This window comes from Anomaloglossus baeobatrachus, chromosome 1, assembly GCF_048569485.1.
Source record: "Anomaloglossus baeobatrachus isolate aAnoBae1 chromosome 1, aAnoBae1.hap1, whole genome shotgun sequence".
Lineage (NCBI taxonomy): Eukaryota > Metazoa > Chordata > Amphibia > Anura > Aromobatidae > Anomaloglossus > Anomaloglossus baeobatrachus.
Genome location: NC_134353.1, coordinates 12,220,287 through 12,243,717, shown reverse-complemented (window position 1 = coordinate 12,243,717; position 23,431 = coordinate 12,220,287). Strand labels below are relative to the sequence as shown.

The following is a 23,431-nucleotide window of genomic DNA, read 5'->3' as shown; positions in this document are numbered from 1 at the left end:
CCGAGTACCAAAAATGCCAGGATGACCCGCCAAAACAGAGCAATGAACCACAGAGACAACTCGGTCTCTTCATTGGTCCAGGACAAACAGTTTCCCCATAGGACATTTCTCAGGTTTATCCGCCTGAAATTCCACCAGTGCCAACCGCAGATTAGGCGAAATGGCCGAGAGAACTACACCATCGTTCAGGATAGTAGACGGTTCGACAACCTCCAAAGAGTCAGCACAGAAACTCCTGGAAAGGGGATCGGCCTTAACATTCTTGGTGCCTGGCAAAAAAGAGACCACAAAATTAAACCAAGTAAAAAACAAAGCCCACCTGGCCTGCCGAGGATTCAACCTCTTGGCAGATTCCAGATAGGTAAGATTCTTGTGGTCCATAAGCACCACAACTTGATGTCTAGCCCCCTCCAACCAATGTCTCCACTCTTCAAATGCCCACTTCATAGCCAATAATTCCCGGTTCCCCACATCATAATTCCGTTCAGAAGGAGCAAACTTCCGAGAGAAAAAGGCACAGGGCTTAAGTTTACCCGAAGTAGCGTCTCGTTGAGACAGAACACCTCCTGCTCCTGTCTCTGAGGCATTGATCTCAACCTGAAATGGGCGAGACACATCAGGTTGCTGCAGGACTGGGGCAGAAGTGAATCGCCTTTTAAGCTCCTGGAAGGCCACAATCGCCTCTGGGGTCCAATGCTCAGCATCAGCTCCCTTCTTGGTCAAATCTATCAGACGTTTGACAATGGCAGGAAAATTAGCTATAAATTTACGGTAAAGATTAGCAAACCCCAAAAACTGCTGCAGGGATTTTAGAGAAGTCGGTTGCACCCAGTCGTAAATAACCTGAACCTTAACCGGGTCCATTTCGATAGCGGAAGGAGACAAGATAAAGCCCAAAAGGGAAATCCTTTGCACCTCAAAGAGGCACTTTGACCCCTTAACGTACAGTGCATTATCCTTAAGTATCTGAAAAACAGCCCGTACTTGCCCAACATGAGAGTCCCAATCATCAGAAAAAATCAAGATGTCATCCAAATAGACAATCAAAAATTTACCAATAAGGTTCTGAAAAATATCATTCATGATGGCCTGGAAGACGGAGGGGGCATTAGTGAGCCCAAAAGGCATCACTAGGTACTCAAAATGCCCCTCAGGAGTATTAAAAGCCGTCTTCCATTCATCACCCTCCTTTAATACGGATGAGATTATACGCACCCTTGAGATCCAGTTTCGTAAACCATTTGGCACTCTTCGCTCTAGAGAAAAGATCAGACATCAGAGGCAAAGGGTACTGATATTTGATCATAATTTTATTAAGAAGACGGTAATCAATAGAGATGAGCGAACCGGTCGTGGTTCGGCTCGAGTTCGGTTCGCCGAACGGAGGTCTCGTTCGAGTTCGAACCACTCGAACCACATAAAAAACAATGGTAGGCAATCACATACACCTAAAAACACCTAGAAAACACCCTCAAAGGTGTCCAAAAGGTGACAAACAACTCACAACACAACACAAACACATGGGAAAGTGACAAGGACATATACTAATGCAAAAACAAAAGAAAACAAGGAAAAAGAGGAGGAGACACAGATATAGGCATGGCATGCCCTTCTAAAATCATGTAAAACACCGCAAGGTTACTCCAAGCGGAGTCTCCCTTTTTAAAAAAAATTGGGCCACACACACACACCCCTTCAGTTGCAGCACTTGTGCCCCAGTTGTACACTTCACAGGTAGATTTGCATCAAGCACATTCAAAAATACGCCATCCTTAACCATCCCCAGGATGACACCGGGGTAGGTAGCAAAGTCTTTCCTGATCCCAGCTCTGTTCATCTTGGCTCCTTTTAAAAAACACAGCAAGCAAGGGTTACTCCAAGCGGAGTCTCCCTTTTTTCCAAAAATTGGGCCACACACACACCCACCCATTCAGTGGCAGAACTTTTGCCCCAGTTGTACACTTCACAGGTAGATTTTCATCAAGCACATTCAAAAATACGCTATTCTTATCCGTCCCCAGGATGACCCCGGGGTAGGTAGCAAAGTCTTTGCTGAACCATGACTTGTTCATCTTGGCTCCTTTTAAAAAACACAGCAAACAAGGGTTACTCCAAGCGGAGTCTCCCTTTTTTCCAAAAATTGGGCCACACACACACCCACCCATTCAGTGGCAGCACTTGTGCCCCAGTTGTACACTTCACAGGTAGATTTGCATCAAGCACATTCCAAATCCACAAGCATTTACTCTCCCCAGGATGACACAGGGGTAGTAAATTCCTTGTGGATCCATGACTTGTTCATTTTGATGAACGTTAGTCTGTCCACATTGTCACTGGACAGACGCGTGCACTTATCTGTCAGCACACACCCAGCAGCACTGAAGACACGTTCAGAGACAACGCTGGCAGCTGGACACGACAAAATCTCCAAGGCGTAAGTGGAGAGCTCTGGCCATTTTTCAAGATTTGAAGCCAAAAATGAGCAAGGCTCCATTTGCAAAGTCATGGCATTGATGTTCATTTGGAGATACTCCTGTATCATCCTCTCCAGCCGTTGACTATGTGTCAGACTTGTTGTCTCTGGTGGCCTTGCAAAGGATGGTGTAAAAAAATTATGAAAAGATTCAATAAAATTGCTGTTACCAGCACCAGATACGGTCCTACTGGTACGGGTAGACTGTTGAAGATGACGAGACCGTCCCATGTTTGTCAAGTTACAACTGGGAGATTCACTCCCTGCACCTGCACGGTTGTTTGGAGGAAAAGCCGAGCTAAGATCGAGTAACAGCTTCTGCTGATACTCCTGCATACGTGCGTCCCTTTCTATGGCTGGAATTATGTCACAAAATTTGGACTTGTACCGGGGATCTAATAGTGTGGCAAGCCAGTACTCATCATCACTTCTAATTTTGACAATATGAGGGTCATGTTGGAGGTAGTGCAGCAAGAAGGCGCTCATGTGTCTTGCGCAGCCATGCGGACCAAGTCCACGCTGTGTTTGTGGCATAGAGGTGCTAACCGTTCTTTCTTCCTCTGACATCTCCCCCCCAACCTCTTTCAACAGAAATTTGACCAAGGTCTCCCTCATCCGCTGAGTCTTCCATGTCCATGGACAGTTCGTCCTCCATTTCTTCATGTTCTCCTGCACCTTCCTCAACATTTCGCCTGCTACTATGCACCCTTGTTGATCCCTGTCCCCCATGGTCCCATGCCTGCCGCATTGGTGATAATGAACGTCTGGTCCTTGGTGATGTTGTTGTGTCTTGCGCATATGAATCCTCCTGTAGTTCCTCCCCTTCCTGTTGTCTAACCCCCTGACTCCGAATAGTGTTTAGCGTGTGCTCCAGCATGTAAATGACTGGAATTGTCATGCTGATAATGGCATTGTCAGCGCTAAACATATTCATCGTCATCTCAAAACTGTGCAGAAGGGTGCATAGGTCCTTGATCTGAGATCACTCCATCAGGGTGATCTGCCCCACCTCTACATCTCGTTGGCCAAGGCTACACGTCATGACGTATTGCACCAGGGCTCTGCGGTGCTGCCACAGTCGCTGTAACATGTGGAGAGTTGAATTCCAGCGTGTCGGCACATCGCATTTCAGGCGATGAACCGGCAGGCCGAAAGACTTCTGGAGCGATGCAAGTCGCTCAGCAGCGGTGGTTGAACGGCGGAAGTGAGCAGACAGTTTTCGTGCCCTGGTCAGAAGGCCATCTAGGCCGGGATAGTGTGTTAAAAATTACTGGACAACAAGGTTCAACACATCAGCCATACAAGGCACGTGTGTCACCTTGCCCAGGCGACGGGCCGCACCCAGGTTTGCAACATTGTCGCACACGGCCTTACCAGGCTGCAGGTTGAGTGGAGACAACCATTTATTAAACTCAAATTCTATAAATGGGATTTTTTTGTATATAAAAAAAAAAAAATCCTCAAAAACCAGCGCTAGAAAAGGGTTATAACAAAAAACCTTTTTATTGACAATTTGTTGCTATCCTTGTTCTAGATAAGATAAGAACAATAAATCACAGTACATAGAACCATAAGAAATATAAATAATAAATAAAAAAATAAAAAATGAATGGAAGTGATTACAATATTAATATTAATATATCAAATTAACACAGCAGGTTTTCTCCGGTTAGTCTGTTATAATGCCCCGGCCGGTGGCAACAACCAACTATAATAATATGATATAATGGTGATGTACTGCAGATACCATATAACACCGGATCAGACTACCGCTGTAATCTGTAAAGGGTCCAGAATTATTTAATAGCAGTGTGCAGTATATATATAAAAAACTTGCAAAGTTCCAGGTGCCTCCAAATAAAATAGAGAGACTGCTCTCCGGACAGTCTAAGCCGGCAATGTAGTAGGGCACCGGTTCGTACAGTTTTTTCAACAAGGCTTTTTACCTGCACTTTAATTTGGGTAGGAATCCCCGCAGATTTAGTTGCTGCACACACCTCCTTTGTTACTGGAGCCGTTTGAATGCAGGATTCCCCTGTCAGAGCTTCCAGGGCGAACAGTGCAGAGCCGATGATCCACAATATAGTGCTGGCTCTGCAGCTTGATTTGGGCAGAAAACCCCCGCAGATTAGTTGCTGCACACACCTCCTTTGAAACCGGAGCCGTTATATGCAGGATCCCCTGTTATAGCTTCCAGAGCGAGCAATGCAGAGCCGGTGAACCGCAATATAGTGCTGGCTCTAGGGGGGGTACAGATGGTACAGATGTCCCCTTTCTGCCCAAATCAAGCTGCAGAGCCAGCACTATATTGTGGATCATCGGCTCTGCACTGTTCGCCCTGGAAGCTCTGACAGGGGAATCCTGCATTCAAACGGCTCCAGTAACAAAGGAGGTGTGTGCAGCAACTAAATCTGCGGGGATTCCTACCCAAATTAAAGTGCAGGTAAAAAGCCTTGTTGAAATAACTGTACGAACCGGTGCCCTACTACATTGCCGGCTTAGACTGTCCGGAGAGCAGTCTTTCTATTTTATTTGGAGGCACCTGGAACTTTGCAAGTTTTTTATATATATACTGCACACTGCTATTAAATAATTCTGGACCCTTTACAGATTACAGCGGTAGTCTGATCCGGTGTTATATGGTATCTGCACTACATCACCATTTTATCATATTATTATAGTTGGTTGTTGCCACCGGCCGGGGCATTATAACAGACTAACCGGAGAAAACCTGCTGTGTTAATTTGATATATTAATATTAATATTGTAATCACTTCCATTCATTTTTTATTTTTTATTTATTATTTATATTTCTTATGGTTCTATGTACTGTGATTTATTGTTCTTATCTTATCTAGAACAAGGATAGCAACAAATTGTCAATAAAAAGGTTTTTTGTTATAACCCTTTTCTAGCGCTGGTTTTTGAGGATTTTTTTTTTTTTTTATACAAAAAAATCCCATTTATAGAATTTGTGCTATCAGGCAAATTGAAGGGGCCTTTTTGTCATTTAACCTAGCTGCAAGAGTATAAGGGTTATTAGGTTAAGCGCTGACAATTGCCTACGGGCAGTATATAAATTCAATAAACTCAACCTATCATTAGCCTAATTATAAAAACATTGATTCCCACCTACTGTATAGCATAAATCACCTACAATAAACATCCAGGAATCCAACAAATATTTTCAAAAGTGAAAAAATATTTTATTTTTTTGACTTAGTGCATAACAGTATCATATAATTTCATGACAAATAGGACAACTTGGTGATAACAAGGGGGGGGGGAAACAGGTAGTATAGCTGCACCAATAGAAAAAGGAACGACCCCCATTCAATTGGCGACCAACTCTATATGTCATCTGTCATGACTCAGGTACTCAATTCCCAAAAGTAGTAACAAGGGAGTTGGCTTCAGATGATAGGCATTCATATGTTTATCTGTAACCATGGGTATAATGCATAATAAAATTCATATATTATCAAGGATAGTCAAAAGGTACTATAATATCCATAGGCCACAGACTCACAAATGAATGCCCTTAGCACAGTATGTCCAACACTGTGAAAAATTCCCAATCTCTTAATAGTCAAATAGTTTTTATTTAGTATATACCTGAAGTCATGTTGTAAGTAGCAAAATAGGTCACCCAGTGGATGGGGGTCGCAACCATGAACCTCTACGCGTGTTTCACCGCTCTGGTTTCATCAGGAGGCATACATCTAGTGCAGACGCTGCACCTTTTAAAGGTTCCATGATCCCGCTCAGCTGTGCGCGCACCGCCGGGCATTCAAAACGCGCCCACCCCGTGATGCGCACTCCGTTAGTCCGTTGCCTGTCGAGCGCATCACCTGTCACCTGACCGCACTAGTGCGGCCCGCGATCACATGACACGGAGTCGGCAGGGAGACCGGATGTGTCATCCGGTCACCATGCCAACCCTCTCAGTCGGCCACTTACCCACGGAGACGCGCAGTGCACGGGTCCAGCACGTCCACCCGGCGGCGCGCACACACCGAGCCAGGTCCCTGTAGATAATGTAAGTTACCTAACAAGGGGTGAGATTAATCCATGATCCAGTATTGGCAGCCCACATTGCATATATATAACAAAATACTTTACAAGTCCAGCCCCTAAGAGCCGACTGTTACAATTCAGAATCACTTATACTGTATATATCACATAGATAACAAGAGATTTAACCCTTTCTACAACATATAGGTATGATTCCTAATAACAAAAAATCACATTAGTCATGCATGAAGAGCATGTTCAAGATATTTTTCTATTGGGTATGCGATGTGCTGGATTTCTTCAAAGATACATCTCCCAGGGAATCCATCATTCCTTATGTGGTAATATCAGTGAGGCAATACTACTCAAGGAAAACTAAACAGGAAACAAATGTTTAAAATTAGAAAACATATAAGTGACGGAGTGCACTATAAAATTCGCGCTAACCTGATAAAAAGGACTTGAAACTTAAGGATTCGTTTAATCCTTTTGGTGTCAATGTTTCTAGGACTACTATCCATTTTGTTTCTCTCTTTAACAGTTCATTTTTATAATCTCCACCTCTAGACCCCAAGCTTACATGGTCAATGCCTTTCACCATAAAGTCACTTGGATTGCAGTTATGATGAAGAAAGAAATTACGTGGAATTGGTTTTAGGCCTGCTATCTCTTTGCAGCCTTTGGCATTGACTATGTCTCTAGCATGTTCAAGGGTTCTCACTCTCAACTGCCTCGTGGTCATGCCTATATAGATTTTATTGCATGGACACCATGCGTAGTATATGACCATATCTGTTCTGCATGTAATATTGTGAGTGATGGTGTAGTTTTTAGAGGCTGAACTGTTCTCAAACGTCATACTCCTTTATATGTACCTGCAGGCGGTGCAATTACCGCACTGAAAGCACCCCCATCTGGGTCCCCTCTGACAAAGCATGCCTTGTTGTGGTGGTGGAACATAATGGCTTCTCGTGATTATATCCCTTAGATTTTTCGACCTGTGCCATGTCATCGCTGGATATGTTGTTAGATATCTGGCTAGATCCTTATCCGCCAAGAGGATCTGCCAATATTTTTTAAAAATACCTCTAACCTCGTTCCACCTATCACTGAAATTAGTGATGAATCTTACTGGTTGAAGTCCATGGCTTTTCTTCCGTGTTACTAATAGTTGCTCCCGTTTACTCTTGGCAGCCCTAATGAAACTTTGTCTGATATTTTTTGATTTATACCCTCGTTCTTCCAAGTTGATTCTCAATTGTTGGGCTTGAAGATCAAAATCTCTATCCCTGGAGCATATTCTTCGCATCCGCAAAAATTGCCCAGTGGGCACTGCTTTAATAGTTTGGGGATGGTGTGAGGAAGAGGCGTGTAGAAGTGTGTTGGTCGCCGTTTTCTTTCTAAATACGTCTGTGACAATATGACCTCCCTCACCCCTTATGACTGACACGTCAAAGAACTCCACTCTCCAATAGTAATATTTGGATGTTAATCGGATATTAAATTCATTTATATTTAATTTTTGCAGAAAATCCACCAGGGATGCCTCAGGGCCCTGCCATATAAACAGAATGTCATCGATATACCTATGCCATGAGACCACTGCATCGAACCCCTCCACAAATTGGACAACCTCCCGCTCCCAGAGCCCCAGGAAGAGGTTGGCATATGAGGGCGCACAAGTCGCCCCCATTGCCACTCCCTGGAGCTGTAGGTAATAGCGGTCTTTGAATAAAAAGTAGTTATGGGTCAGGATGTAATCCAATAACTCCATAACAAACTCAATAAGTTCAATAAGTTACAAAAATGAACTGTTAAAGAGAGAAACAAAATGCATAGTAGTCCTAGAAACATTGACACCAAAAGGATAAAACGAATCCTTAAGTTTCAAGTCCTTTTTATCAGGTTAGCACGAATTTTATAGTGCACTCCGTCACTTATATGTTTTCTAATTTTAAACATTTGTTTCCTTTTTAGTTTTCCATGAGTAGTATTGCCTCACTGATATTACCACATAAGGAATGATGGAATATATGGAATGATTCCCTGGGAGATGTATCTTTGAAGAAATCCAGCACATCGCATACCCAATAGAAAAACATCTTGAACATGCTCTTCATGCATGACTAATGTGATTTTTTGTTATTAGGAATCATACCTATATGTTGTAGAAAGGGTTAAATCTCTTGTTATTTATGTGATATATACAGTATAAGTGATTCTGAATTGTAACAGTCGGCTCTTAGGGGCTGGACTTGTAAAGTATTTTGTTATATATATGCAATGTGGGCTGCTAATGCTGGATTATGGATTAATCTCACCCCTTGTTAGGTAACTTACATTATCTCCAGGGTCCTGGCTCGGTGCGCGCACTCCGCCGGGTGGACGCGCTGGCCCCGTGCGCTGCGCGTCTCCGTGGATAAGTGGCCGACTGAGAGGTTTGGCATGGTGACCGGATGACACATCCGGTCTCCCTGCCGACCCCGTGTCATGTGATCGCGGGCCGCACTAGTGCAGTCAGGTGACAGATGATGCGCTCGACAGGCGATGGACTCACGGAGTGCGCATCACGGGGTGGGCGCTTCCTGAATGCCCGGCGGCGCGCGCACAGCTGAGCGGGATCATGGAACCTTTAAAAGGTGCAGCGTCTGCACTAGATGTATGCCTCCTGATGAAACCAGAGCGGTGAAACGCGCGTAGAGGTTCATGGTTGCGACCCCCGTCCACTGGGTGACCTATTTTGCTACTTACAACATGACTTCAGGTATATACTAAATAGAAATTATTTGACTATTGAGAGATTGGGAATTTTTCACAGTGTTGGACATACTGTGCTAAGGGCATTCATTTGTGAGTCTGTGGCCTATGGTTATTATAGTACCTTTTGACTATCCTTGATGTTATATGAATTTTATTATGCATTATACCCATGGTTACAGATAAACATATGAATGCCTATCATCTGAAGCCAACTCCCTTGTTACTACTTTTGGGAATTGAGTACCTGAGTCATGACAGATGACATATAGAGTTGGTCGCCAATTGAACGGGGGTCATTCCTTTTTCTATTGGTGCGGCTATACTACCTGTTTCCCCCCCTTATTATCACCAAGTTGTTGTCCTATTTGTCATGAAATTATATCATTTATTAAACTCAGTCTCCAGAGCTGCCCACAACTCAGCCGCTGTGTGACTCTTATTTCCAAGACATTTCAAGCTAAAGACCGCCTGATGCCATTGCGCTTTGCTGCCAGCATAGTAATGAGGGGTGCGTGATTCCTTCTGCGCAGTTACAACGCTGGTGGCCTGACCAGGCAGGCTTGAGGCGGAGGTGGAGGACCCAGACGAGGTGGAGGAGGCAGAAGCAGTGGCGGAACTTGGATAGACAGAGGATTGACACACAAGTCATGGGACGCCAAGACTTGTGCAGCAGACCCTTCACCATCTATCACCATAGTTACCCAGTGCCCAGTTAGCGACATGTAACGTCCCTGTCCATGCTTACTGGTTCAATTATTGGTGGTGAAATGCACCCGTTCACACACAGAGTTTCTCAAGGAAACAGTGATGTTGTGTGCGACATGCTGGTGTAGCGCAGGCACACCTTTCTTAGAGAAGTAGTGGCGACTAGGCATCTGGTACTGGGGCACAGCGACAGACATAAGGTCTCTAAAATCCTGTGTGTCCACCAGGCGGAAAGGCAGCATTTCCGTAGCCAAGAGCTTACAGAGGGATAAAGTCAACCTTTTAGCTTTGTCATGGGTCACAGGAAATGGCCTTTCATTTGTCCACATCTGAGGGACAGAGATCTGGCTGCTGTGTGTAGACGGTGGTAAGTAGGGTGTCCCTGAAAAAATGCAGGTTTGTGAGGAAAGTGCAGGTGTAGACATGATGTTGCCTTCATCCAATGTTGGTGCTATCGATGTCTGAGAGAGCTGTACACACGCACTTGTTTCCTCTTCCAAACCAAATGACGACCTACCAAGCAAACTGTCTGTTGCGGTTACAGTGGTGGAAGTTGTGCGTGGAAAACCAAGTGTGACAGCTGTCCCCACAGTCCTATAAGATGAAGAGTGCGCGGATGCACTTGAAGGGGCAGGCGGTGGATGGTTCGCTCCGCTAGACCGCATTGCAGCACGGTGAGCTTCCCACTGGGACATATGATATTTATTCATGTGACGATTCATGGAAGAAGTTGTCAGACTCCTGAGGTTTTGCCCTCTACTAACAGAATCACGACAAATTTTACATATCACATGATTTGGGCGATCTTTTTCTATGTCAAAAAAGGTCCAGGCTAGGCAAGGCTTAGAGGGCATGCGACCTGCTGAGCCCCCCCGACTAGTGCTCAGAGGCAGAGTGGTGGCTGAGGATGCAGTTGTAGACGTGCTACCAGTACTACTCCTCTGTCCAGGAAGGTGCAAGGTAACTTCGTCATCAGTAGCATCCTCCTCCACCGCCTCTGTTGACCTTCTCGAGTGCCTGACTGTGGGTTGACAGTAGGTGGGATCTAGAACTTCCTCATCAATTGTTGTGTTTGCACTCCCCTCACCCTCAGACCGAGCCTCTTTTTGCCCTGACCGAATATTTAATTTGTCATCCCAATCTGGTTTCTGCGTCTCATCGTCATCAGTATGTTCCTCATTGTCTATAACAACAGGTGTTACAGTTTGTGAAAAAGGGTCAACATTATGCTCAGAAACTTGGTCATCACGGCCTGAATCAGAGTCACAAAGGTTCTGGGCATCACTGCAGACCATTTCCTGGTCTGTACTCACTGTAGCTTGGGAGCAGACCTCTGATTCCCAGGCTATAGTGTGACTGAACAGCTCTGCAGACTCAGCCATCTCAGTTCCACCATACTGTGCAGGGCGGATGGAGACTCAGAGCTGGGAGAAAGCAAGTGTGATTGGGATGACAACTCAGAGGACTGGTGTTTTTTGGATGTGGTAGTTGAGGTGGCGGAGAGGGCACTTGTTGGACCACTTGAGATCCAGTCAAGCATTTTCTTTTTTTGGCCATCATCTACCTTTGTTCCAGTTGTTCGTGTCCGTAAAAAAGGGAGCACATCGGATCGTCCACGGTAAGTAGTAGACATCTTACTTTTGCTGGTAGATGGTCTATCTTCAGCAGATGTTAATGGAGCTTTGCCACCTTCCCCACGGACAAACCCTTTTTTTCCTTTTCCAACACGCCTCCTCCCCTTTCCACCAGCATCTGTCATTTTGTCACTCATTTTGATTGCGACAAGATTGTGCACTTAAAATGTATTAGTAAAAATTGAGAGGTGGTGTAGATTGCAGTGGTGATCTAGCTTTATTAACAGCAGAATAAACAACAATAATTATCCCTGACAATGCAACTATGGCCCTTAAACTGGCAGCATAGTTTGCTAGTATAATGGCTTAGTAATAATGAGCTTGAGTGTGCAATGCAGAGGTGCTGCACATAGATTTGCACTAGTGGGACACTAATGGACGTCCAACAGCCACTTTTAGGATGCCACTAAGTTTACTCAGTGTTTGCTAGTATAATGGCTTCGTAACAATGAGCTTGAGTGTGCAATGCAGAGGTGCTGCAAATAGATTTGCACTAGTGGGACACTAATGGAAGTCCAACAGCCACTTTTAGGATGCCACTAAGTTTCCTCAGTGTTTGCAAGTATAATGGCTTAGTAACAATGAGCTTGAGTGTGCAAAGGGCAGGAGGGTACAGTGGCAGGGTTGTGGGTCAGTGTACAGGAAAGGAAGCCTCACTTTCTATCCCTCCTAATGGTGAAATGCAGCGAAGAAGTCCCTGAGCTTAGCTACACAGACGCTGTTATCTTCTGTAGCTGTTAAAATCTGTTTCCACGGACCTGAATGTCACCTATGGCTCTGAGCCTGCTGTTATTAGCCTTTACAAGAGCTAATAGAAACTTCTATCCCTATTCTGTATAGCGCTGTGTGTAGAGCGTACACAGCAGTATCGGAGACAGGAGCTGCGCCAGCGGTGACTGACACCCATCGCAGAAGAGATAATGGCTTCCGGACGGGCAGATACCCGTTTTTATAATGCAGGGACATGTGACATGGACATCCTATCACACATGCCGTTGCTTCTCTGGCTAAAAGTCCACTTAGCTGTGTGTGTGTCTGGGATTGGCTGACATGCTGGCCCGCCCCACTACACGTGCGCACTTAGGAAAGGAAGACAAGGAAAAAAAAAAATGGCGATCACCATTATCCCAGCAGCAGTGATCTGAATGCGCAGCCCTCACACTATACGCTGAAATTTCATAATAGTGTGAGTCACAGAGTGACTTACACTATTACAGCGGAAAGCCAGCTAGTAATTGGCTTGTCTTTTTGCTGCTAGAACTGTTCTCGAACGTAATTAGAACTATCGAGCTTTAGCAAAAAGCTCGAGTTCTAGTTCAATTTAGAACAGCCCCCAAAATCACTCGAACCGCGAACTGGAGAACCACGAACCACGAACCGCGCTCAACTCTAGTCCAGAGCTCAACAAGTGCTTCGCCCACACCCACAGCAACACAAAGAGCATCATCACCAGCATCCTCCTCAACCAGCTCTGCCTCAACATCAACCACAACAGCCACAACCCCAGTGAGACCACCTGATTCTAAAAGAAAGAGGTGTCAGGTCTGCCCTAGAATTAAGGCCAGAAAGACAAACACATCGTGCTTCGCCTGCAAAAAATACCTCTGGAAAGAACACAAAAAAAGTGTCACTTCTTTTTGCCACACATGCATCTAAATACTAATGCATCTAAAAACTAGTACTTGATTTCTGTTCATTTGATTTGCTTGATTGATTGTTGTTTGTTTGACCTAGAAAAGCTACTTTTTATTATTATTGCTATTAATGTTAATATAATTTTCATCTTTTATTTGTATTAAAGTTCTGTAAAAAAAAAAAAATCTGTTTTTTTGCCTTTTTCTTAAAGTAGTTAGATATGGGTCAAAATTGACTCGTAACACCATAAATGTTACTAGAGTTAATAATATAAAATATATATATGTATATTTTTTTTATATTTAAGAAATGTGTTCCAAAACCCTTCAGTAATAGTCAGATAATATAACAAACTTTTTTAAGTTTATATTATTCTCTTGAGGTTCATTTGACAATATTTTTATATTGAAAATGAAGGGTATGCTCTCAAATGAAAGGCCCAGGGGGCCACAACAAAAAAATTTTTAAAATCAATCCTTCCATGGATGAGAAACCCTAACAAGGTAACTAAGAGGTAAGAAACAAATTGGATCATAAATAACTGTTTTTAGGGTATCCTAGGGGTGATTTAAGACACGGGTCAAAACAGACCCGTTAACATAAGAAAGAGTAACAGAAAGCTAACACAAGAGGAAGGCTAGAGGAGCTGGACCCCCGGTCGCAGGGGATCGTGGCAAGGGGCACGGATGCGGCAAGGGGCACAGATCTCTCGAGGTGGACAGCCGGTGGACTTGCACCATCACCGGGCTGGGACCAAGGCATAACAGGGTACATGTTGGACGCCCTAGCAAAACCAGGTTGTCACAGAGACTGCACAAATTTTCCAGGTGCAGGACTCCATCCTCCTTGGCATACCAACACAAATCCACACCCAGGTACACAACATCAGCCAGCAAATCCTAGTCACCCCCCCATGACAATAGGGACACATCAGTGGGTGGGGCCAAGTGGATGGTGACGCCCACCTAGGGCTCCTGAGGTGTTCTGGGAGGGAACAAGACAGTCGTGTTTCTATTGAGGAAGTGAGAGGAGTGTAAAGTGACAGGGTAGTCAGGGGTTAGAGCCCCTGGACTACCGGACTGCTGACTAGGTGGCAGTCGGCAGACAGGGCCACAGACAATGGAGATCCGGTCGCAGTAGACCTTAAGTGGACCAGGGAAGGGTTGTAGCCCGCTGGTGCCGACAGCGGAAATTCGGTCCGGAGGCCGTGCACAGTCGGGGTGCATGGACCCTAGGGCGAGGACTGCTTCAAGTCCCTTGTCAATTAGCCAGCCGGGGACAAGATTCCACGTCTTGTCCCACCAGCAAGCCCAGAGAGCAAGACAGACGCCCAACGAGGGGAATGGTGCTCCGCAATTGCCTGCTAAGAGCCCACGGGTCGGTTCTCACGGGCCACAGCTTGCAACACATAGAATCACTGGGAGTGGACTTCCCTGTTTCAAGCGGAGTAGTCAAACTGCAGACAGAAACACTAAGTGCAGGCGGAAGGGACCCCTGTTTGCTGTACCAGGGTGTGGGACCTGAATACACACGCCGGAGGTCACCGGTCACTGGCAATTTGGTTTACCATTGGACTCTGTGTGAATTTCTCTGACCTGTGAGTACGCCATTACCACCCAGTCCAGCCCTGCAGCATACGGTCTGCGGCATTCTTACCCACACACCCGGGCCCCGGGACTACACCTACCCAACATCTGGAGGGGATACCATCCTGTTGCCTCACTCCATCAGCCCCGGGCATCCCATACCAAGGCAGCGGCATTGTTACCATCCATCACCGCAACCCATGGATGGCATCACTGACAAACTCTTCCCCTGAAAATACCCCCTTTTTATTGTTGTGGGCGACGGGCCGCTGCACGAACCCTGTATCCGGCTGCTACTCGAGCCTCAGCCATGATTCTGGATCCGAGCGCCTTGTGTAGCCTTCCCTGACGTGGTCAGTCACCCCCTGCCCGTGACACATGGACCCTAGGTCGGGAAGTAGCTTCAGGCAACCCGATAACTTACCTGAGGAGAACGGAGTCTTCAAGAGCCATTCCCACACGCTCCAGAATCTGGGTACTAGCGCAATGAAGGGGATAGGACTTTCCACCTGAAACAGTCCAGAAAATCCCAAGCGTGAACCCTGAGAGCAAGCTCCCACACTTAGCCACAGTGCGGAGCGGGACCCGGCAGGTTTCATACTACCGGGACCAACAGAGAAGCAAACTTAGTGCCAGGAGGCAGGTCACGGATCACCAAGCAGCAGCATTGGGGACGGGACCCGAACTAGCTCCCTTCAGCGGCAGCAGTATCCAGAACTTTGGTTTATCCAGTTGTCGGTGTCAGCTAATCGGCTGAGTGAGTACGCAAGTGACATCTTTACATCCAACGGCACTCCCCCTCACCATCATCGAGTCCCGGGGTATTTCTTCCTACCCGTGGAGGGTCACAACATCTGACTGCACTATTCCATCATTCCCAGGTACTCCCAACTGCAGCGATGGTACTCCTAATTACCACATACCATGGGTGGCGTCATGAACTCTAATACATCCCCTGTAAATTTCTGTGATTTTGTGGGGGGTGCACTTAATTTCATTCTTTCAAAAAATGCTTTTATTTTCATGGACAGGGGGTACCTGCAATGCGGTGGTACCGCGATGAGTACCCCTGTTGCATGTGCATTAGCTAACATTTTTTTGGGTATTTTTGAGAGCCGCCATGTTTTTTCTGCACAGAACCCTTTCGTCAGATATATAAAATTCTATGCAAGGTATGTGGACGACATATTCATCATATGGGATGGCTCTGCCGAGCTATTCTCCGAGTTTGTACAACATCTCAGCTCAGAGAATGCGATGAATAGGTCGTTGACTTCTGTCTTTGGGGGGTACATCCCTAGATGTTTTGGATGTAAATGTCACGATTGATGGGGGGTGTTCTGCGCACTAAGGTTTTCAGAAAGACCACTGCAACTAATTCTTTGCTACACTTTGAAAGTGCACATCCCCTCTACACAAGGTTTGCCCTCCATTTTAGCCCATTTTTGAGGTTGAGGAGAATTAACAGCGATGATAAAACCTTCTTGGAGCAGGCTAATGATATGAAATCACGCTTGAAGGAAAGAGGCTATCCCTTGTCATTTATTGATGTCGCATTGAAAAAGGTTCTAACAAGTTCTGGTGAGCCTAGTAGGGCCCCCCAGAAAAAACAGAGACAAAGTGAAAACAAGTCCCATAGATTTTACTTCAGTTTCAAATATGGTCTAATGGACCAAGCAATAAGACACGCAATACATAGGAATTGGTATTAGTTGGAAAGGGATCCAGATTTGGTAGATGTGGCACATGTTAAACCTATAGTTTCATACCCGAGATGCAATAACCTCAAAGATTTATTGGTGAAAAATAGATTAAAGTGTCCTTCAACGTGGTTGGAAAAATCATGTCCTATGGGCAATTTCTGTTGCGGGAACTGTCACTTCTGTCATTTCTGCATAGTTTCTAATCCTGACAATTTTGACCCCTTTTCCCACAAGGTGAGGAAATTCATTTCCTGCAAAACTAAATTTGTGATTTATATAGTCATATGTACATGTGGGAGATTCTACATAGGCAAGACAATTCGTCCAATGTATGTGCGATTCAAAGAGCACCATAACTCGATTTCATCTGGGCATGGTTCTCCCCGTTTAGTGAGGCATGTACAAGAAAGCCATAATGGTGACCCAAATGTTTTAAGTTTTGCAGGTTTGGAAAGGGTCTCTCTCCCACCGCAAGGTGGAAATTTGCATAAATTATTATTGCAAGTAGAGGCCAAATTAATTATAAAATATTGAGCATAAGATAATATTGGAATAAATGACAGAAATGACCTTTCTGTGTTTCAGTAACAACAGGTTTTTTGAAGAGGCGTATGATTTTTCATAAAAATGTATGTGCAGATGGTTCCTATATTCGTGATACTCTGTCTCAGTTTTTTGCATGTTTGTATATTTTGTATATATTTTTTGTGCGCACTTTATTTGTTTTTAATCAGCAGTAATAGTGACCGGGAGATTCTCTCTACATAAGGGGGAGGGGTTGGTTTCCGCTGTAGTGGACCCATTGAAGTACTAGGAGATACGAAACGGTCGTCGTCCTGAGCGAGCTGGCACCCGGCTCTCTTACCGCTGTTTTACTACACTTCATGGTTTGAATAAAGAACAGCTTGGATTTTCCCTGTGAGTGCCGTGATCTCATTTCTTTTTTGGAATTCTTACATCCCCTGTAAATACCCCCCTTCATTTGAGTGACCGCACGACCCCAGGGTCCAGAGATCCTCGAGCCACCACAGATCCGGATCCGAGTAGCTCGGCTCCTGGCACGGGGTGGCACATATTTGTTACGAGTCTAGTGATTGCCAATATTCCGCTACTCTCTCATCTCTAGCTGTAAGCCATAATCATCAACATTAACAGAAATTAACACTTTTTGTATAGAGTTACTGAAATAAATTAACTGTTTGATGATATTCTAATTTATTGAGATGCATTTGTAGAAACGAGTCTGTGACTGAGCAGATATATATTTTTAATTTCTGCTAATATGAAATCAGAGAATGTGGTCAGGTGATGTTGCCTAGACTCCGCCCACAATGGTGAGTTATTAGGGGGGACAACATGGAGAAGGAGAAAAGGGGGAAAATGTGTTTTGATAATTGCAGTTTCTAGATTTTCAGGCATTTTAATGTTGAATCTCGGGGTAAGTTTCCTCCTTGTGGAGACTGACATGCCGGTATGAGGAAACTGCTCTGTCTTATATCCTACGTCATACAGCAAGACTTGTTACAGGGCCGTCCTCTCTGAAGAGGCAATTTGCATATTTTATTTTAACTTGTGAAATAATCCTGAAAATGGTTACATTTATAAGATTCCTATCACCATAGCAACAACTACAATTCCAAACATCATCACCATCTCGTGTCCTAAACGGCTCCAGAATATAAAAGCCATTAACGCTCCATGGAAATATGGAATCATCTATAGAACATTTCTCTACAAATCATTTTACTCCCATTCCACAAACGATGTGAAGTAGAAAAGATCTTCTAGAAAGTCACAATAAGACGCTGTCATTTTTCATCCTAAAATAATCCTTTTGCTCAGATAATATTATAGGGCTGGATTTATAGGATCTTGTTATTAGGAATACGGGTGATTCTCTATATCCATAGTACTAATCTACAGGTAAATACGGCTCCAGACATAAGCGGCGGTCTGTCCGGATGTTATGGAGTTATTTCCTCCCTGCAGCCGCTGGGTTCAGTCTCTGCACAGCACAAGTGCTGTAACCTCGCCCTCTAACCCCTGAGTGACGTCCGGCTCCATGGTGTGTGAATGATGCCGGGTCTGAGCCGCTGTCCGGTGCCATGTGCAGCCTATTACTGTACCTACCGGTCATATTAGAGATCTCTCCTTCTGAACACGGGACGCAGTCGTAGCAGCAGGGATGAATTGTCCTTCTTGCCTTTTTCCAGCTTCCAGGTGAACATGGATCTGAGCAGCGGGACACCGGGATCTGAAGGAAAAGATGAGAACCAGTGATGAGCGAGCAGATTACTGGAAGCCAGCAGGTTGGATGCTCGGATGGGCTCCACTCGAGTAACAAGTATAATGGAAGTCATGGGGGAACTTGAGCATTTTTCTGGTAGACCCCCAGGAGTTCTCAGGGGAGCCTGGAAATCAGTGAAATGGATGGAAACAGCCAGGGAAGATACCTGGACACATCTCTGACTCCCAGGTCACTGCCTGGAGCAATGTCAGATTATTGCGTCACTTTTACTGACCAACAATAAAACATAAAAATCTGAAAATAAAATGGTTTTACAAGAAATAATGTTAGGAAACATTCTCTCCTGTATAGTGATTTGTGTATAAGGCAAATAAAAAAAGGGGAAAAAATGCCTCCTCCTCCTCCTCCAGCTCTTCACACGTAGCGTTTTTACACTTTCCCAATTCTTTCAATGGTGAAATTGGCTGAGCGTGCGAGGTTCTGCAGAGATGTGCGGGGATTGCAGGTAAGTGCATAGTTTAAGCACAATTTCATAGTTTGACAAAAAAGAATAGCTTGAACTTTTACTTATAAGTTTCACATACTAACAAACTCTTCTTAGAGAACATGAGGTAATGATAACCACAGTCATACAGCATTGTATCATAAACAGAAAGTGAAACCAGAAAGAAAACAAAATACTTTTTACAATTACAGTGAGTAAGGAAACTTTACACAACATCACCATCTACTGTTAGATCAGCATAAAGTCCTCCTTCACATATACAAAGAAGTCCTTGTCTGTTGCAGATACCAACACCCTTTCTCAACAGTAAGGACTTATTCAGCTAAGCCTAATTTCTTCATTAGTCTATGATGTTTTTCGGCATTCAATGCCTTTGTGAAAATATCTGCTGTCATATCTTCAGTTGGACAATATTCTAATTTCAGGATTCCTTGTTCCTGGTGATCCCTCAAGAAATGATACATCACATTTCCCAAGTCTTTGCTCTTGAAATATTGATTCAGAATTCTTAGTATGTCCTCTTTATCTGTTACGGGGGGCTGTCTGATAATAACTTAAAGGAGTATCAGACAGTCAGGGTCCACCGTGCAAAGACTCTGCTGCAGACTATGGCAGAGTGCAATACCTCTGTTAACTCACAGAAGGATATAATAAGTAAGTAAAGCAATTCCTCCCTTACTTGGAGGGTGTGTGGAATGATCTCTGTTAATAATCACAGAGACAAAGGCAATGTGTGCGAAATGGCACCTACCTAGGTCCGCTCTTCTAGTGGTGCAAAAGAGACGAACAGCAGCGTAAGCCGCACAAAGCTCCTACCTGCGTTCGCTCCACTAGTGTGCGAGGACACGAACCACTAGATATGGCACCTGCCTAGGTCCGCTCTTCTAGTGGTGCAAAAGAGACGAACAGCAGCGTAAGCCGCACAAAGCTCCTACCTCTGTTCGCTCCCCTAGTGTGCGAGGATACGAACAACTGCCAGACGCAGTATAAGGAACGTTACCCTAGCGGCAACGTCCACCTACGAGTCGAATCACAAGGCCCAGCCAGACCATGTGCCTCAGGCACCTGCCTATGTCCGCTCCCCTAAGAGGTAAGGATACGGACAGCAGCCGAAGCTGTAAGGTATAAGAACGCTACCCTGCCGGTAGCGCTCACCTTGCATAGACAGAGGAATGCCTAGAGGAACGTGCACAGGGCGTCTACCCTCATGCATGAACCAAGAGGACTGAGCGCCATGCGGCGTGTGTCAGGGTCTTATATAGACTCTGTGCCTCATCCAAGATGGAGGACACCAGAGCCAATCGGCTGCCAGAACGACAAGAGTGACGTCATGCTGGCCTATCACCGAGCAAGGCGTCACAAGCACATGACCAGCGACCAATCGGCATAGAAGGTGTCAGAGACATGTGACCTCGTGTCAGCGATGATGTCACCCGCACATGTGCAATGGCTCCAAGATAGGACTTAGTCTCCAGCGCTCGCACATGTGCAGTAGCAAGAAATCTGGACTTAGTCTCCAGCGCTCGCACATGTGCAGTAGCAAGAAATCTGGACTTAGTCTCCAGCGCTCGCACATGTGCAGTAGCAAGAAATCTGGACATAGTCTCCAGTGCTCGCAGCAACCGTAACATTATCCTTTTCTTTTTCAAAACAAACTAAAATATCATCAACATATATGAGTACATAGATTCATCTGTCCATCAGGCTTTTTGTGTATAGGCAAGGATCAGCTTTGCTTCTTTGAAATTTTTCATTTGTGAGCACTTCTGTGATTTTTTTCATTCCACGCTTTAGCAGCTTGTTTTAAATCGTATATACTTTTCTGTAGTTTACAAACCATGTTCGGGTTACCTTTATCTTTGAATCCTGAAGGTTGTTCCATGTAAATATCTTCTGTTAAATCTCCATTTAAAAATGCTGTCTTTACGTCCAGATGCTTCAACTCCATTTGTTTCATTGCTGCAACTGCAAACAAAGTTCTTATTGTAGTATGTTTGACAACTGGAGCAAATGTTTCATCTTAGTCTTCTCCATATTTTTGAGAATAAACTTTAGCTTTGAGTTTTGCTCGGTATCGTTCAGCTGTGCCTTCTGTTTGGTATTTTACTTTAAAAACCCATTTACTGTACATCCTATAGCTTTTCTTCCTTCTGGTAATTCTGTCAGTGTCCATGTGTTTGAGTCATGCATGGATTTTATTTCTGTTTCTGTTGCCTTTATCCATTTATTACCTTCTTCTTCAGGAAGTCGAGATATGTCTTCCCAAGAGGTAGGCTCATAACTTTTGCTTGTGCTTGCCTTGTATGAAAGACATATTGGTGGTTTTTCCTTTGTTTTCTCTTATTGAACGTCTTGGTTCTGCGTCTGTTTGTAGTTGTATCTCTTCACTTTCAGTATTCTGTTTTTCATCAATTTCAACTCCTTTTTCATCAGATGTTCTTTCAGTTATATCACTGCTGTTTTTCTCATTGTTTGTTTCCAGTGAAATCATAGTCTCTTAATTTAGATCCTCAATGAATGTCACACTGCTACTCACCGTAACTGTCTGTTTTGGGATTTAGTATTTTATATCCTTTGCAATTTTCACTATATCCAAAAAATATTCCTTCTATGGATCTATTTTGAAGTTTGGAACGTTTTTCTGTTTGAATAAATACAAAAACTTTACATCCAAAAACTCTTAAATTATTCACACTTGGTTTCTTACCCTGCCACAGTTCATATGGGTTTTTTTCAGGTTTCCAGAAAAAAGTTGTTTTGTAGGTAAGTAGCTGTCATTGCTGCTTCACCCAAATATTTCTCTGATAGTTTGGAATCTGTTAGCATACATCTTTGTTATGATCCGGAACCATGGAAGACCACCATAAATCATTGGTAAAAGGTGACAAGAGCATTGGCAACTAATCTGGCCGCCATCCCCTTGCTAACCATCAACACTAGAAGTAGCCGAGGGGTGAACTAACATCCTGTGCACCGCGAACCCAGCCGGAGAACTAGCTATCCTAAAGGAAGGAAAGATGAATAACTCTCTGCCTCAGAAAATAGATAAAGAATTGCAAGCCCCCCACATTCAAAGACTGCGGTGATATAGGAAAACACAATACACAGATAGATGATAGGATTAGTAAAAGGTGAGGCCCCCACTGACTAAATAGGACAGGATAGGAAAGGGACTGATGGTGGACACAGAAAAACCCTGCAAAAATCCAAAAACCTGATAGTACAAAAGGCCCTCAGATCACTAGATCTGAACTCCGTCCTATACCAGGCGCTCTTGTCATACCAATGAACAGAAAGCAGGAACCATTACAAATTCAAGAAGCAACAAACACATGGACTAATAGGAGCAATACTCCAAACATAGCTGCAGGGATCTTCCCAGCTAAGCAACTGAGAGGGAAGATCCCTGCATGCAAATAAACTGAAAACAACCCCAGTAAATGACAAACTCAAATAAGAGCAGAAAGAACCAAACAACAAATAATGAGCCAAGCACTTATCTGGGGTAAATGTGGTCTGGAGCAGGATGAAGCAGGCTGGGGAACAAAGAACAACTGACATCCGGCATAGCCTGCTATCAGACCAGGGTTTAAATAGGCAGAGAGTTAGCAATGGAAACGCCCATTGCTCAACACACCTGGTCTCTGTCCAAACCATTTCTGGCCACAAGAGGGAGCTTACACAGCAGCAAAAGCATAACTGACATTCACAACACATCTTATCATTTCAGTCAGAGTTCTGTTTTTCCTTTCTGCTACCCCATTTTTTTCAGGTGTGTATGGAACAGTCTTTTGATGCTCTATACCATTTTGTCTTAAGTAGTTTTCGTGCCCTGTGAATTCACCTCCATTATCACTTCTAATGACAATTGGCTTCCTTTGAAACTTGTTATTCGACTTTGTCACGTAGTCAACAAATTTATTAAAAACTTCACTTTTGTTCTCGATCAAGTATGTGACTGTGTATCTTGAGTAGTTATCTATAAAAGTTACTATATAGCTATTGCCTCCTAATGTAGTCACTTTCATGGGTCTACAACATCAGAATGCACCAAATCAAGTAGTCTTGTGCTTTTTGTCTCACTTTCTTTAGGTTTAGATATACTTGTAGCTTTATATTTTATACAACATTCACATCTTACGGTAATTGAGCAATCAGATATCAATAA

The 23,431-nt window shown here is 44.2% G+C and overlaps 1 protein-coding gene across 1 annotated transcript in view; it reads right to left on the bottom strand.

The window, feature by feature from the left end:
* Window positions 1–23,431, bottom strand: part of LOC142305823 (vomeronasal type-2 receptor 26-like) — a 269,060-nt gene that overhangs the window by 187,598 nt on the left and 58,031 nt on the right. The window contains exon 4 of the mRNA XM_075347983.1: window positions 18,641–18,764. Coding sequence (XP_075204098.1) covers window positions 18,641–18,764 — 124 coding nt within the window. The remainder of the gene's footprint in view (window positions 1–18,640; window positions 18,765–23,431) is intronic.